A 17,070-nucleotide genomic window follows, 5' to 3' on the forward strand; every position below is an offset into this window, starting at 1 on the left:
CACAGTATTAATCTGCACACTGACACACAGTCTTGGCATTATACTGACGCACACACAGTCTAACACTGTACACTGACACATAATCCACCACACCTAGCTACCTACCCTGCACGGATCCTCTCTTCGAAGCACCGAGTATGACCTGCCACGTTCTACCACCGGGCTGGTGAGCCCCGCCTTTGCCTTGGCATTTCAAATTTGTCTTGGTTGAAGGGGCACCTGGCACCCAGTGATTTTGCTTTTATATGCACCTGGATGCTGCGGCGCCCCCCTGATTTAAGTGCACGTTGTGTATGTTTTCATGCTAATATGTCTTATTAGAGGATTTAACAAATGGTGATTGGCTGGATGTACAACATCCAGGTTTGACACATATACCTAGGAACCCTCCAGATTTGACCCAGAGCCTATAGATGAAGCTCTGATTATTTGGTTCTCCAGGACACTTCTCTGCTTCTCTTCTACTTCTTGTACTTGACACATGAAGTTAGACAGGAACATTTGTGAAATATATCTCATGTGGAATACATGATACTCTCTGCTATGTAGGCATATTCATGTACAGAAGTGTCACCGGGAATATTAATAAAATGAGTTGTATTGAGTTTCTTCCATTTAGGTTAGAATATTGGTGGAGAAGGCTGCGGCAAACTTACATCCCAGAAGCTATAAGTTATACTTGTGTTAAAGAGATAATCTAAATGATCAGACCCTCCAGAGTACAACAGTGGAGAATGTTAAGAAAACCAACTTGATCACTGAGGCAGAAGTACAAAACACCAAATTAAACAAAATAATAAAGACATTTTATTAGCCATTTTTTAAAACAAAATCTTTAACTCCATGTCTACATGTCAACATGGAATTTCAGTTCAGAGTCTTTAATTTTAAATGCAATACAGAATTTAGCTCAGAAAGCAAATAATTAGGACATCACTGTGATTGCTTTTCTGTTCTGTCTATAGTTTTGGGTCATGTAAAGTACATTACAAAAAAACGGCATGCTTCTCCATGATGAATACAAATTTATCCTGATTTCATTAAATATTTTCCTTTACACATTGTAGATAATGCTACAGATGATTTACAGAGTCTGGACAGTATTGTTCTTCTTACTTTATGAACTTTAATTTAAAAAAAAAATCCTTCAAAACCAGCCATATCCTAATCTGGAAAATTCTAGTTCTTTCTAAAAGATCATGTTTTAAGGATGTCTTCAAAAGGACACATGAAGTATAATAGTCATTTCTGTTTATCAAGATTACTCCACGAACCTATTGAGCCAGCATTTTAGCCAACTCACCTGTCATATGCATAAATGCTGGCCCTCATATTTATCTGCAAGGGGGAGAATGAGTTTAATCCAGTTGTGGTTATGGCTTGAATTTCCTCCTTTCATCAAGCCAGGGAATTGTGATTATGTTCATGCTACTATTTTTACATGCTGAGCATGACCTTGAAAACTGAAATGAAAAACAATGTTCTAGAGAAAAACTTTAATATGGTGGGCAACATGTAGAGTTCATTTCAAATTTGGAATGTATTCATGTGTTTATGTAGCAGATAATAGTGAGGGAATATATACCTAACACTTAGGATATCACCTATTTAATGAAAAGTATACATTGAATCCTTGTTACCAGCTTGCACTCATGAAAAGAAACACAGAAAGACCAACCATATCAAGAATAATAATATACCAAATAAGGTAAAGTCACAAAAAGGAAAAGAAAACATAAAAAAGGAAAACAATAACATTTGGCATTTCAAAGCAGGTTCAAATTTACAACTTTAAATTAAAATAAATTTGAAAAGATCATGACATTGAAAAAATACAGTTCTGGAAAGTCCTCTACAACCTACTTGGTCACCTTCAAACTAGGTTTTCAGGAGTGGAATGTGATGTACAATTAACATAATGGTTTCATTATGTGGCTTCATCTCTGCTGGACTGCCTTGCTTTGAACAACAAAGCTCTTCATCAGGATCCCAAAGACAAAATTAAAACTCTTCTTCGGGACAATGCTTGAGCTTGGCTGCCTCCAGGTGTAAGGTCCTCAGCTCCGTCTCCTTTGTGTCCTCTTGCCCGGCTGAAATAAGATGCTATAACTTATCACCTGGTAGAACCTGAAATCATAGAAAATATCCTAAAGGCACTTTTTCGATTAAAACAGTTTCTGATCAATATTGAATTTATTGCTTTATTTATTTACAATCTGAGCAATCTAAATCTTGCTATTATGCCATCAGGTTTGAAGGGCAGGGGACATTTGATAGAGTGTCAAAAAATCATATCATAAGGTAGTCAATATTTATTTCCTACTAATAACTTGTTCATTTTGAGTTTTTTGTTGTTGTTCCCTCAATGAACTGTAGCTCCCCAGTGCAGTCAGCACTCATGCAGGCCCAGACCATGACACTCCCACCCCCATGCTGGACTGTAGGCAAGACACACTTGTCTTTGTACTCCTCACCTGGTTGACACCACACACGCCTCTGAACCAAATAAGTTTATCTTGCACTACTACTGTGGGGCACGTAACACATGATCTGATCTCCCGCTGCCCAGAGCAAGCTGGTCCAGTGTGAAGGGTTCAAAGAAGTACATCAGCCCTGCATAGTAGTTGTGTTCAAGCCTCAGTTCATTGAGCTGTGGGCATTTATCTTTTTTGTTGTCCTACAGGAAAGATGGTCTTGCTCGAATATTCACAGCAGGACTTTTATTGTAAATGGCACATGGATGTGTAGAATTTGTATATTTGCCATTTTTACCTGGCATTAGAGTCAGGAGTTATCTACAGGATAACATTTATATTTTGGTTGTAAGTTAAACTCCAAATTAAACTCCTTTCATTTCCTTGAATTTTTTGGTTATAAGGGCAATGAGGTGCCCAAATTATGGATCCAGTACTATTCCCTATTGCCTGAAAAATAAGATCAACCACATTGTGGTTCAGAGAAGAATTTAGGGTGTTATCACAGCATATCAGCACATCAGACACTAGATTTGGGTATACATTGTGCAATTAGTTCACTCTCCACTAATTTCAGTAGGGACAGAAGCTTAGCTTTTGGGGTCACTTGAAGTGCTAAAGCTGCATTAGGATTCACAGAGGCATGGTGTAGTGAAGGATCCCAATGGGTTTAGGCAGAAAAATGAATGGAGATAGAAGTTTGGTGTAGTGAAGGATCCCAATAGGTTTTGCCAAATTTATGAATGGAGATGTTGGCATTTCCCAGAGATGGAAATCTTTAGTATTATGGGGGCGAGTGGTGAGAGATGTAATAGGGAAGCAATGTTTCAATCAGAGTTAACTTTAGGCTATATTAGTGAACATAAGCTCAAGGTTGCCACTTTGAACCAAGCAGGGTACGTAAAGAAAATAGTGAGAGCCTTTACTATTTCTCAAGTCTCTTTAAACCTCTAAAGTTTGGAAAAAGATAGGCATGCAAAGCCACAAAAGTCAATAGTGTGATTAGTCAAGGAGGTTCCTGGATAAGGTATATAGCTAGGGGCACTTAGTTTTTGTTTCCGGTAATCAAATCTTAACATCCCCTTCCTATGGTTACTTTTGTTCATTGCCAGTCCAGGCCTATACACCTCTGTGGGGTCTTTGGCTCCTGTCTTCAACAAGGTTAATGAGGATTAGGTTAGCCTACCTAGGCTGGGGCCAACTTAGCTCCAAAGAAGTTTTATTTGATTGAATATGGAAGGCAAGGATCAAGAACTGTTATAAATTGTAGAATTACTAAAGATTTGATATAATTTTTTACCCTCTTCTCCTTCCCTGGTGGCACTTTGTTCTGTATGTATCCTTAATTTTACTTTTAGAATATATTTAAGATGTGGTATGTCATATGAGGATGTATATCATGGTATTTGTATGTTAAAACGTTGGAAATTCTTTAATAAAGATATATAAAATAAAAAAAGAACTGCTATAAACTAAATTATTGGTCTGCCCATGTTGTGGTTTGATATGTGGCCCATGATACTTGATGGGATACTACAAGATTGGGAGAAGAAGGGATTTTTCCTGGGGGGGTGGGGAGAAGCTTAATTACCATTGCTGTAGTTAAAGTATAGAGGGGTTATTCAGAAGGTTCACAAAAGGTATGTGAATTGTGTCTGGGAATACTTCTATTCTTAAATTGTATTGTTTTTACTCATTGTAAACATGTCATTGTTTCACTGGTAATCTGTACAGAGGTAATATTTTGTATTTAGGTTCTATTCTTTGCTACAAACACACAGTTTGATGTATCTGCCTGGTTAACTATTAGTGCTTATTAGGAAACCCCTGTGCATAAGAGGATTAAATGCAGACACTGATTCATTTCCCTTGTATTACCCCTAGTTCTTAAAAGCACTGTGGCTTGGCTCATGCTGCAAGTTGTTCCGTTAACAAATTTTGGTTAGGTGAGAAACTATCTTTACATAACTCCACAGAGTCATAAACAAAGAAAAGTACACAACATACCAGTGCATACCGACAAATTTAGAAACATATGAGGAGATTATAGAAGATCTTTATATCAGTATTCAAAGTCAGCAGGGCTTTTGAGGAAAAAAATACTTTACTCTATTTAATGTTCAAAGACATCTGTAAGAGAAATCAATGGGTTTTAGTGTGAAATCCCTGGTCCCTGTAGCAAAAGCCAGCCATAAGATGGGTAGATGCTCTGGGTCGCAGAGTAAAGGTGCCCGTCCACAGGTCATGGCACGATACTCCAGTCAGGATGCAAGTGAACACATTCTATTGGGACCTATCATAGTTTATATAGCCATATATTTTCATTTGTTCTTTTTTTTGTAGATGTTCTAATACACAAGTTTGTGCTTTTAGTGACACTCCACCTTTGATAAGAAGGGGTAAGAAAATTCAAAAAAGTCCTTGTTTACTGGTAATACAAAAACAAGTTTTAATAGACAGTCTAATGTCTCTGACTCCGTCTCTAAAGAAGAATGCATATTAAAGTATTTTAGTCCCTTCAGGAGATGTGTTTGACCAAAAGTAGCTGGAGGAAGGGGGAAATGTATGCAGGGCTGCACTGAAGCAGGTGCACAGGGTGCAGGGAGCAATAGGGGCCCTGTAAACTTTCTCATAAACTATCACCCCACTCATAAACAAGAGCCCCTCTCTCTCCTCCTTGATTGCGGTCTCACTGCTCCATTGCGGTGCCGGATTTTGATGCTGGGCACCGGAATGTGACAAAGGCTTTGTTCACCACAGGATTTGAGCAAGGTAGGTGATTAAGAAAAGGGTGAATAAATGGTGAGAAAGGGGAAAGATAGTGAGAAAGGAAAAATATAAATAGTGAGAAATGGGAGAGATAGTAAGAAAATGGATAGCTAAAGAGAAACATCTATGAGAAATATAATGAGGATGGGAAAGATAATGAGGATGAGAAAGAACGAAAGGGGAAAGATAGGTGGTCAGGTCCTATATGAGTGCTGGGCAAGGCCTGTGGATGCAATCTAGGTGCTGAGAATGCGGATCATGTGGATGCAACACTGGTGCTGGGGCAAGTCCTTTGGGTATAACATGGATGAGCCCTGCAAGTCCTGCAATCTGGGTGCTGGGCAAGTCCTATAAATACAATCTGGGTGCTGGAAAAGTCGTGTGGATGCAATTTGGGTGCTGGCCAAACCCTATATCTGCAATATGGGTGCTGGATAAATCCTATGGATGCAATCTGGGTGCCTGAGCTGGCTGTGACCTGTAATATATGCCTGCTATATGAGTCAGCGAAAACTAATGTGCATTTTTCACTTGATCACACTTTAGTAGTTTTTTGCTTGTTTATTGATTCTTTATTTACACCATAACAAATGGATTTGTTGATGTGTGATAAATCAATGTTCATATTCTTAATTGTGCATTCTGATGGACCAACCTTTTATAGTTTCGTCTGCACTCATGGTGTATTTGGTCCTTGTGTATATTGAAATTAGCTCTTCATAATGTAAAATTATTGGACACTTTTTACTTACAACTACTTGGTGTAACAACTAGCAAAGCTTGCACCAATGGCCCAGCACATAAAAGGAAAAAGTGATATTAACATACGGATGTAATATTTGGAGTGATGGTGTATCACCATCAATATCTGCCACAGTATATAGTGATGGGAGTTATGCTGTATCACCGTCTGTGTCTCTTTGCTACATAATGAAAAGCGATACACTGTACCAATACTGTTGTGGTGACGGGAGTTGTGTTGTACAACTTTTAGGCTCAGCATATTTTGATAGGAGTTATGCGGTACTATCTTAAGTGTCATAATTCAAATAAGTCACTAGGTTTGGGGAATTCGTTTTGCGATATTTTTTTAAAACTCTCTGCTGTTCTAATATAATGAATTTGCTTTTTATTTATTTATCTACTTTCCTCAAAATAACATATTTAAAAAATATAATTGGGAGGGCACAATTTGCTAGGCTTGCCCCTCTCGCTCGGCAGCTTCGTTCAGTCAGCGTGCCGGATGTCAATGATACAATTAGGGTAATGCTGTTTGGCCCAAATATAGCACTGACAAGGTGTCTGGGGGCAAAGGTGGCATTAACACCGTGGGCACAAACATGATATGGTAAGCTTGGAGGACAAAAATGGCACTGGTATGTTTTTTTGGTGCAAAGATGGCAACAGTTTGGGGGCAAAGATGGCACTGCCAAGCTGTTTGGAAGCAAAACTGGCACTGTGGGAACTGAGTAACAAGGTACATGGTGAAGTAGGGGGAACAAAAGAGGTAGCGTGGTCGCCATAGAAAATGGGTGTAGTTAGAGGGGTCCCAGTAATTTTTTCTAAAAGTTCTGCTTTGCTGATCACATTATGTGTGATCACAAACAGGGGTGACCAGATACACCAATACAGACGGCATAGTGTATTTACCATACTGACTAATGCTTCCTGTGTCCGCTTTCACAGGCTATCAGTGTAATGGTCCTCGCATTGAGTGCATTTACACTGTCTCTGTAAGAGCCAGAGATGATCAGTCTTATCTCCTATGCTCTAGCAGGGAGATCTCCCTGTTGATTTGAAAGTGCGGGATGTACTAGTATATGCTGTGTCCAGAAGTGTCTGTCTTTCAGGATGTACTGTTATGTTCGTTATTGGCCAAGATGTCAGAATAATAGAGATTACAAAATGTGAGAACAGTCTAAAATATTTAAAGGGTCACTTTTTCAAGAGAAATCAGACACGTCATGACTCGTCATGGGCCCATTAATGCTTCCCAGATTACCTCAGGCCTGGGAAAACGCACAACTTCTGGGGATCAATTAGTCTTCTAGAAATTGAGCTCCTTTATTACATATTCTAGTCCTGTAAGCCTTCAGGTTGCTCTGGATTTCAACCTTACAAAATTCTTGAGATTGGTGAATGTACTCTTAAATGATATCAGAAAGCACATTGCAACCCAGTAAAGTGGATGTATCCTGCAAAAGCACTGCCTTGGATCTACAAACAAGGCCTACTATGACTGGCCCTTTTGTTAAAATGCAAGGAAATAAACAGAGACACTTTCAAATAAATGCCACTGTGCCAGCAAAGCCATCATGAGTTCTAAATATATACATGATATTTCAGTGACCTTTTTGTTTTTTGTATCAGTTAATAGCTACTGTACGGTTGCACAGGAGTTGTAAAAGAAACTTGTGACATGTTTGAAGCCTGATAATATTATTCCAAGGAACTATTTCCTGCAAAAGTATGATTTCAGAATGTGATTTTCATAAAGGAGGTCTAAGTGAGCCAATCTGGACCATCTGTGACTTCCGTTCCTGGCATCATCTCTTCACACTCCTCCAACGCTTTCTCCCTAATGCCCGATAAAATCAACTGCTGATTTTCTGTGGCCAGATCATTCTTCCTCTAAAAATTCATGGTATCTAAATTAACACTGCAAAATTTTAATTGCAGGATAAGCCAAAAGGCGTCAATTGTCCTAGGAGCCTATTGAAAGGGTTGGAATGTTCCAATATGTTTCTATGTCTTTCTTCCAGGGAATCCTCACTAGAAATATGGGAACACATAAAACACATTTCAAGACATTTCATAGATCCTACCCCTCCTTTATGACAAATAAGTATATATACTGTGTACACATTTCTAAGTTTATCTTCAACCAAAAAGCAAAATAAATCTTGCAGTGATTTCTAAGTTTTGTGGGAACAAAAAGTATAAAAGAGCTTAAGGAGTGTTCACAAGGGGGTATTTTGTCAATTGTCTCCTTGGCTACTCTTTGGTGAGGGTTCTGAGCCACTATTTTTGCTTGATATTCTCTCTATATCTACCAAGGTGCCAAGAGAAACAAGGGCAGTATAAATCGTTCTTTTCTTTGCACCTGTTATGTGTTTCATATGCAGTCCCGTCTAGTAAGTGTACATTGGACAGGATTTTAGTGTGCACTGTATGTTGTTTGCCAAATGCATTATTGGTCTACCTATTTAATGGGCTCTAACTGGGCTTACCTGTTCCCTAATCGTGCCAGTTATCCCCTCCAAAGATTTGACTCCTGCAAGATTTACAATGCCCCATTTAAGATTTGGGCAGGTATCTACAATGCCTATGGTATTCAAAAAGAAGTGTACATCTCCATAGCACAGGCATGCAAATAAGATACAAAAATATTGGTGTAACAAAACAGAAAGAGGTATGTTGATCTGCCAGTTACGTGGTCAGAATATAAACTCAGTGACCAGTTGACCACCTAAACTGTCTTCACAAAGTAGGTTAAACCTGGGGGGGTTACAATTTTAGAGTTATAGTGATTTTATAGTTTAGAATTCCATGCTTCTGAGTTTTGCTGTGGACAGAATGATTAAATTTGTCAGACAAAATGGAGAGGACATCTTTCCTATTTCTTTAGCCATGATCCAGCCCCGCTAAGTCAGTTCCAGAGTTTTGAGCTATCTGCGCCATCACGGTTGTAACCTTTTAAAATGCACAACAACATGACATTTTGGTCTATAAACCAAAGCCATCTTATGTTTGTATTGCGTACATCTTACCGATTACATGATTTATTTATTGACTTGCAAGTAGAAAATTACGAGTGAGGAATTAGGTGACCCTGCATAAATATAATAAAATGCATTCGACAAATTGATTTATTAATACAAAAATAATAATAAAAGCAACTGAAAGTGGAACCTCAGATTACCCCACCCATTGAGGAATGGGGTTTTAAATTCTAAGAAAAAACCTTTGGCAAATCTCTTACCCACCTCTGTCATGTGAGATGAGGGGGTACTTTTCTTAATTAAAAAAAAAAAAAAAAAAAAAAAGAGCTGCATTCAACTTACAAATTTTAAGGTTAAAGGCACTTACAAATAACATGCATATTAGGGCATTGTAAGTGAAGATTGTTTTGCGAGTGTTAGCATCCAAGGGCAGGCAACCACTGTTGAATCTGGTCAATGAGTTAACCCTTTATCTGACTGACCACTCAGCATCTTAATGAATTCAACTTGGTGGAGAAACAAATAAATTTCAGCACTCAATGGGTTGCCTGAAAACCTTTGCAAACATCTTGAGTCATCCCCATTCTAACATCTGTTTCTTAAAGTATTTTTCAGTGGTGTCCTCTGTTCCCAATACCACTCTCTGTCTCCTATAAGTGGATAATTTAGCAGTATATTTCCCAGTGTTGTTAAACAAATGTGACATGGTAAGTAAATTAGCCATTTAAAATAAGGCATGCCATTAATCACAGGAAATAATTGTCCTCAGAGTCCTTTGAAAAGTATCAAATATTCTAAAACACTGTAGTATTCCAGGTTCTTTTTTTTTCTTAGAAATACATCAATTCAAAAAACACATTTTGCTTGGCAGCTTTACAATCATTAATAGCAATTAGGCTCACAAAGCAAGATATAAGGGGGGGGTGCTTTTTGGAAGGCAATTTACAAAAAAGTATTTTTTCTATAAGTCTAAGCCCACTAAGAATTAGATAACAATTCTCCAGAAGCCAATGGACACATTTGAAATTAAAAAATAAATGACTACAAAATTACTTGAGTAGTTGAAAAGTTGCTTTAATTTTTCACGTAAGTGTATTTTATACACGTAATATTACATTGCCATGTGCATTCAAATTATCCACACAATACAATTAAAAGTCACTAGGCCTTGGCCTATTAAAATGCATGGATCTCTACTTGTGCTCTCTCTAGCAGTCCCTGCAGTCCCCTGAGTCTCTCTCAGGTTGATACAACTATATCAATCTATAGCCTAATGTTTCCATTCTGAACTGCTTAGGTAGTCGTAAAGTAAGGCTGTATGAGACCGGAAAGGGGCTCACTGTGAGCCAATCAAAACAGTGCAATAATACAGCCTCACTCTCGGTGTGTGTAATGTGAGAAGCAGGCTGTGGTTACAGGCAATCAAAATGTGCATGAATATAGCCTCTCTGCCTATAGGATGATGAGTGAGCCAATCAAAGCAGTGCTTATTTATCATCCTCATTCACTCATGCAAGCTGTTGCCTGAAGCCCAGAACAAACAATCATGCAGGACAGAGAGAGATCAGCAGGCATTTCAAGTTTAAATATTGGATACAAGCACTTGGGAATCATCTCCCTTATCCTCTAACCCTTCACAAAATGCAGAATTTACAAAAATCACATATAAAATGTATCTTTCTCATGAAGAACTGACTTTAGTGGCAGCTGCATGGGCAGTACCCACTTCAATGCTTAAAGGAGACTTGAATCCGTTTAGAACTGTTGGCAGCTATATAAAACTGAAACATCGTTGTTCCATATACCATTTGTGCAAAGGGAACCACGGTGTATGCTTAAGGTTGTCTGAATTTTGAAATCCATGTAGGGATAATCACCACTGGCAAGTTTTACTAATGACCGGATGTAGTAATGCAACCAAAAGGGTCGACAGCCCTTTATCTTCTGCACACAGCTTACAGCCAAGCAAATAGCACTATTAACATAAAATCTGCAGATGTTCTCATGATAAAGGAGAAACTAGCAAGGGTCAATTGTGCCTCAAAAATAAATAGATGCCACTCACTTCTCAGTAGACCATCAGGAAGTTGTTACCAGAGTATGTCAAGTTTTTTTGAGTAGAAGTCATTTTTCATTAGTTTTTAACATAAGATAAACATGTAAAGATGACTCAAGGGCAAAGGGTTCACTAAATCTTTAAGTAAAATTAAGAAACGGAGTAAATTCTATTCTGTTCAAAAATACAATTCTAAAAAGGGTGTTGAGGGCTAATTGTAACTTAAAATTCTTTATAAAATATGCTTTCTTACTGGCTACAAGGGATGGCACCTCTAACCGCTGAAAAACATTTAATAAAGAGTTATTGTGTAATCTCTTAACATCCCAGTAACACAACTCTTTATAGTCTTATAAAAGCACGTGTATTATGGGGTATTCATCTCCAAGAAGTCCTCATGTGTTTATAGACCGCAATTAGGGCATGGTATGTATCAGAAATCTGAAAGCAAAATATACAAGACATTTTTAAAAGGTGAAATTGCTCTCCCACAACCATAAATGGCACTTCTTACCAGCAATAACCCAGTGAATTTTGCATAACATCTGGTTCCCACAGCAACAAATATAGGTACATACATCGGTTTCCTAAATATGACATTTTATTTCTCATCATAAAAATAGAGAGTTTTATTCTGAGTCTCTGAGCAGTCACTACATTATAGTTTCACGATATGACACCAGTAATCCAGAACAAAAATAAAACTAGTTGGCAGTTACGAGTTTGACAAATATATAAAACATTGATTGGTTGTACTGTGGACTTTTATAAACGTGACTTGCAAAATACAAAACATGCATGATTGTGGCCAGGTATCACAATGGTTTGAAAATGTGTGATTGGCAGCTAATGCACTTTTCAAGACTGCCCATTGATATCTGCTAAGAAACACAATCTTGACTATATTATACATGGCTAACATGGACGCCATTACATCTGAGGATGCCACGTAGAGGATTGTAGGTCTTACCCTTATTTCTGTGATACATATGGGGTTTTCTTGCATGAGAATGCTCAGCAAATTCACCATTTCAAAAGTAACATATTCCTCCCATATACATAGGTTATACTTCATTACTAAGCTTCATTTAATTGACAAAAAAAAAAAATAGTCACTATTTACATCAATGCATCTCTATGGATCTTTACAATGTCTGTGTAAGGGTTCCCAGAAGAATTTTCTCTTTAAACTAATTAGTGAATAGGCTAGGATGAAAGTTAAACTAGGGGTTATGCTAGACCTGACTCACAAGTTAATAGTTGAGTTGAGGCACATCCACTGTTCTGAGTCCGTCATCAAACTGAGTTTATAGATTGGAGTGGCATGATTAGAGATAATGAAGAATAAAATGTGCCTTACCTACCTGGTTCCGTGTTTTGTGGGATTTCTGCAGCCATACTCTCCACTGGTCATACAACTTGATGCTAAGGTTGGAGCAGCCATATGCATGTTTCTTGACCCATCCAAAGAACTGCTTCAGTTCCCGTCTAAGGGTAGAGTTTTGCTCCCCACTCTTTGGATCGCATACCCCAGTGATCCTCTCTATAAAAGACATAAGAAAAACGTAAATGTACTCTTGCCAAGTAGATTGTATGTATACCGTAGATTCAACTGCATCAATAATGTAAGGAATAGCTAATGAGGCTACAAAGAGTTGTAGAAAATGACTATAAAATAGATTATAGGAAAAAATATAATTGTATTATATGGAATAATTATAAAGGCAGGAGAAGGAAGCACCAAGGTTTGTTTTAGACAGTTCTTTAAGTAGCTTATAGGCATCAATGACTTCAAAAGCATTGTCAAGGCCACTGGCTTCCTTGTATGGACTCCATCATTATATGACCTTTTAATGGCTGGATTATTGGGAGCAGTAATGGAAGAAGTTAGAGGTCACTTAAAGGAATTGCAGAGAGACACTAGGGACCGATGTAAAAAATTGTAGCATAGCTACCAACAGTCCTGTTCCGCAGGACAGTCACCAATATCAGGCATTGACCTTGGTAGCTGCGATACTGTCAAACTTTTGCTGGCAGTGGGGAGCATGGGTTGGTTTGGGATATCCTTTGATCTCCACAAAGGAAGATCACAGATTGAAGCACAGATCTCCTTACCAGCACCCACGTACTATCCTGAGTGATCCAACACCGGGGCCTACAAACAGGGCTCTAGAAACCACAGGGCCCTGGTGTGAAAATCCCCCCCCCCTGGGCACCCTACCTTCAACAGCTAGTCTGTGCCATCATTGCCCTCACACAAGTGATCTGTGCCTTCTTTGCCCATCTCCAACATACTCATGTAAACACACAAATTAACCAAACATACTCACACTTATGAACACACACTCCACCTCACCCCACTTACACATCTATGCTCACACACACAAAAGTACTCATCCGTGCTCACACATACACACAAAAGTACACATCTATGCCCACATGCAAACACAAAAGTACTCATCCATGCTCACACACATACAAAAGTACTCATCCATGCTCACACACACACAAAAGTACACATCCATGCTCACACACATAAACACAGAAGTACACATTCATGCTCACACACATAGACAAGTCCACATCCATGCTCACACACACATACAAGTACACATCCATGCTCACTCACACACAGACAAGTACATATCCATGCTCACACACAGACAAGTACACACTGTGCGAGCAGCCTCAGTTTCACAGCGGGGTCACGTGATGCCACGTGACCCCCTATATGCTCCTGTCTCCGTGTGCCAGTTCAAAATAGAATGGGTGTGGTCCAGGTCAGAGGGGCCCTTTCTAAACAATTTTGAACCGGTAGAAGGAAGAAGGGGTCACACAGGGCCCCCTAAAGGCACAGGCTCGTCGCAGCTGCGACCCCTGTAGTTACGCTAGTGAGCTAACATGAGCTTCAGTCCAATGCTGAGCTGTAGCAGAGTCAGCTAAGACTCCTTCTCCTATTTGGTAGTAAAGAGTGGAATTCCTTTTTACAAAAAGTAAAAAGCTACACAAGGTGAAAAGATGAAGGGAGAGATGAGCACACAGGTTTTGGTCTGCTAGGTAAAGGACTACTTAAAAGTAATAAATAGCAGATGGTTGTTTCTATTGGAAGTACTATTATTAACATGTTTGTTTATATCCATTAAATACATCAGGTCACAGGTGATATCAACCCTCTTTCCCCAATGATTTGCATTAGAAACCATTTTCATACATCTGTATAGTAGGGAAATGGAAAAAGTATTTAAAGATTCAATTACCTAATTTGCATACACATCCCTCTTTACTGGTGTTGGGCAAACAATAATATTTTTCTAATATTTTCATCAACTGCACTTGAGGCATAAACAATACAAATATATGTATTTTTTTTTCTTTAAAAATACTTGTCTTGGGAATTGAACTAGCTATTTTCTTCAAATCCTGTTTATATCCAGGATTATAAAAACCGGAAAATAATAACACAGAGATCAGTTAATAAATAAGAAACAGAGGCCTGTTGAAATCTGTTGGCACCAGATTAGGTATAAAAAACAAGAGGTATTTCCCCAGTGGGAAATAATATTCAAGAATTGGCCTTTTTGCAAGAACACCAGGTGCTTGAACATAGTTGAGACATTATTGCCTGGGATAAGGAGCAGCCTGTAGAATATTAGTTGTTCAGCCAACTATCCCAAATTCTATCTGCTCCAAATATCATCATAAGTGTTTGACAGGACTGAAGATAGCATGTTGCCATAAGTTTGTGTGTCAATGTTACTGTCATCATGAGTACAGCCAAATTGTAAACTAGTCGCTGAGCAATGTCAGGGAATAAGGGACAAATGATGCTGAAATTAACTGTCAGGTGGTGCCTCAGTGTGAATAAGAAAAACTGTTTTGAAATTCCTCGTTTGATCTCTCCAAGAAATCATGGCAAATTAATCTCATTTATTTGCCTCTGAGTAATTCTATTTTACCCATAAATCTAATCAGGTAGCCTGCTTATCTTTAGGATAAGTATAGCTAATGTACACCTATAAATGGACCATTCTGTATTTCAAAAGGACCAAGTAAAGGAAGTGTTAATCTACACAGATTGATTGTGGCTTGTTACAGAACACGAGCTCACAATAATTGTTTCGCCGTGACAGTATTGTTTAAACATACATACAAATGGGTCCTTAAAGGATTGTCCTGCAGTAATGTTTAGTCATATGAAAAATTGACCATACAACATGTCACTAACAGTATAACATCACAGGCCCAACATGGTGCCACTAATATCCTTGTAAACACTTCACAACATTCTGTCAATAATGATTAAATGACTAACCACTTCTCGGAGTTGAGGCAGCAGTGGGATTGCTCCAATCACTCCAGATGCCTGCTTTCTTAGATCCATATATCCCAAACGGGTTACAGCGAACCTGAACAAAATAGACAGTTCCTGGCTTCAATCCAGCAAGACGGCAGGATGTCTGGTTGCCCACATCATCAACAACCTGCAGATAAGAGGAGGATCATTGGTAACATTAATTCATTTTTGTTTTATAATATGTATGTGTATGTATCCGTAATAGCTCATATCCCTATCCTACCTTCCACTCTGTACTGTCTTCTACCCTATATCGGATCTGATATTTAGCTTGGAAAAGAAAATCTTTCAGAGCTGGGGGAGAACTCCATCGGACACTTAGCTGGTCCTCCAAGTCACCAACCCGACTCACATGGACATCAGATGGTGGGTCTGTGGTCACTGTTAGAGAATATCAAGCATGTGTTATATTTCAATTTTCTTTCAAAATGAAAAATGCAATAAATGAAAAACAAATTATAAAAAAAATATATAATTAATTGAATAGTAAAATGAATAAATGCAATAATGTTCTATAAAAACAATTAAAAAACAAGCCAAACTGAATATAACATATAGGTCCAAAAAATGAGTTCTTCTTCCAGTGATTCTACACGCCTAGGATAGTAAATATGTTTTACTGAATCTGTTAATGTAATATATAACTTTTTGCGTGCACATGCATTCATACCTTTTTTAATGGAAGCACTTTACAAGTACCTCCTTCAGTCAATGCAGCTCAGCATAAACCAATACATATAACTTTAACAAAATTATGAAATACCAGATTAACTCATTTTTTTATATTTACCTTTTAAAAGTGTAGTACAATCTCTGATTATGTGGAGCATCAGGATATTCTCATAAAATATACATTTTAAACACATGTAGGATTTTCATGCATAGAAATTTAAAATTAAATTAATGTATCAAATTAAAAGATCAAAGCCTTGGAAGAACCTAAGTTAAACTTAATTTGTTAGTACTAATGCCCTGTGGCTAATGGCCACTGCAGCAGAAGCACATGCTGTAATTTACCTTACCCACATCAAGAATGTCCAAGGTTACTATGTCAGAGGTGGTGGAACCCAGCCTGTTCGAAGCTTCCACCCAAATCTCATAGGGTGTAAAGAGGGCAAGATCCTTTGGGATATGACAGGAATAAGGCCCCATGGTATGATATTCTTGACATGTGTTGTCTTTGCCATACCACCTGGAAAAAATAAGACTTCTATTAGCTTCCATCTGGGATAACCTTAACATATAATACAATTATTGTAGATCAAAAGATGCAATCCTCCTTTAGGCTAATATGCATTTAATTTATTTAAGTATATCAAATTATCTTAACTGTTCACTGTGTTTGTAATATTACTTATTGTATATTTGATTTTTATTTTGTTTCCTTTTATTTAAAAAAATCTTGAAACTTAGGCATACTTCATAACGTTATAGAGCATTTAAAGTATCACATCTTCTTTACAAAACTAGACTTCCCTAAATAAATATTCTCTCATATATATATATATATATATATATATATATATATATACATACATATACAGTCGTGTGAAAAAGAAAGTAAACCCTATTTGAATTATTTGGTTTTACATAGACATAACAATCATCTGTTCCCTTTAGCCAGTCTAAAGATTAGGTAAATACAACCTCAGATGAACAACCACACATAACATATTACACTGTATCATGATTTAT

At 37.8% G+C, this 17,070-nt stretch overlaps 1 protein-coding gene across 4 annotated transcripts in view; it reads right to left on the reverse strand.

The window, feature by feature from the left end:
• Window positions 1–1,564: 1,564 nt before the first annotated feature.
• The window catches only part of CRLF1 (cytokine receptor like factor 1), a 55,419-nt gene continuing 39,913 nt past the window's right edge, over window positions 1,565–17,070 (reverse strand). The window contains exons 4-8 of one of the 4 annotated variants that reach the window (XM_053465712.1): window positions 16,398–16,567; window positions 15,599–15,756; window positions 15,334–15,502; window positions 12,386–12,564; window positions 1,565–2,127 (exon numbers count right to left, since the gene is read on the reverse strand). In XM_053465712.1, coding sequence (XP_053321687.1) covers window positions 2,104–2,127; window positions 12,386–12,564; window positions 15,334–15,502; window positions 15,599–15,756; window positions 16,398–16,567 — 700 coding nt within the window. In that variant the 3' untranslated portion in view covers window positions 1,565–2,103. Of the gene's footprint in view, window positions 2,128–10,679; window positions 11,463–12,381; window positions 12,565–15,333; window positions 15,503–15,598; window positions 15,757–16,397; window positions 16,568–17,070 lie in introns of those variants that run through there. The other 3 variants (XM_053465710.1, XM_053465713.1, XM_053465711.1) reach the window with 3 other exon arrangements.

The sequence above is a fragment of the Spea bombifrons genome, chromosome 1 (genome assembly GCF_027358695.1).
Source record: "Spea bombifrons isolate aSpeBom1 chromosome 1, aSpeBom1.2.pri, whole genome shotgun sequence".
Lineage (NCBI taxonomy): Eukaryota > Metazoa > Chordata > Amphibia > Anura > Pelobatidae > Spea > Spea bombifrons.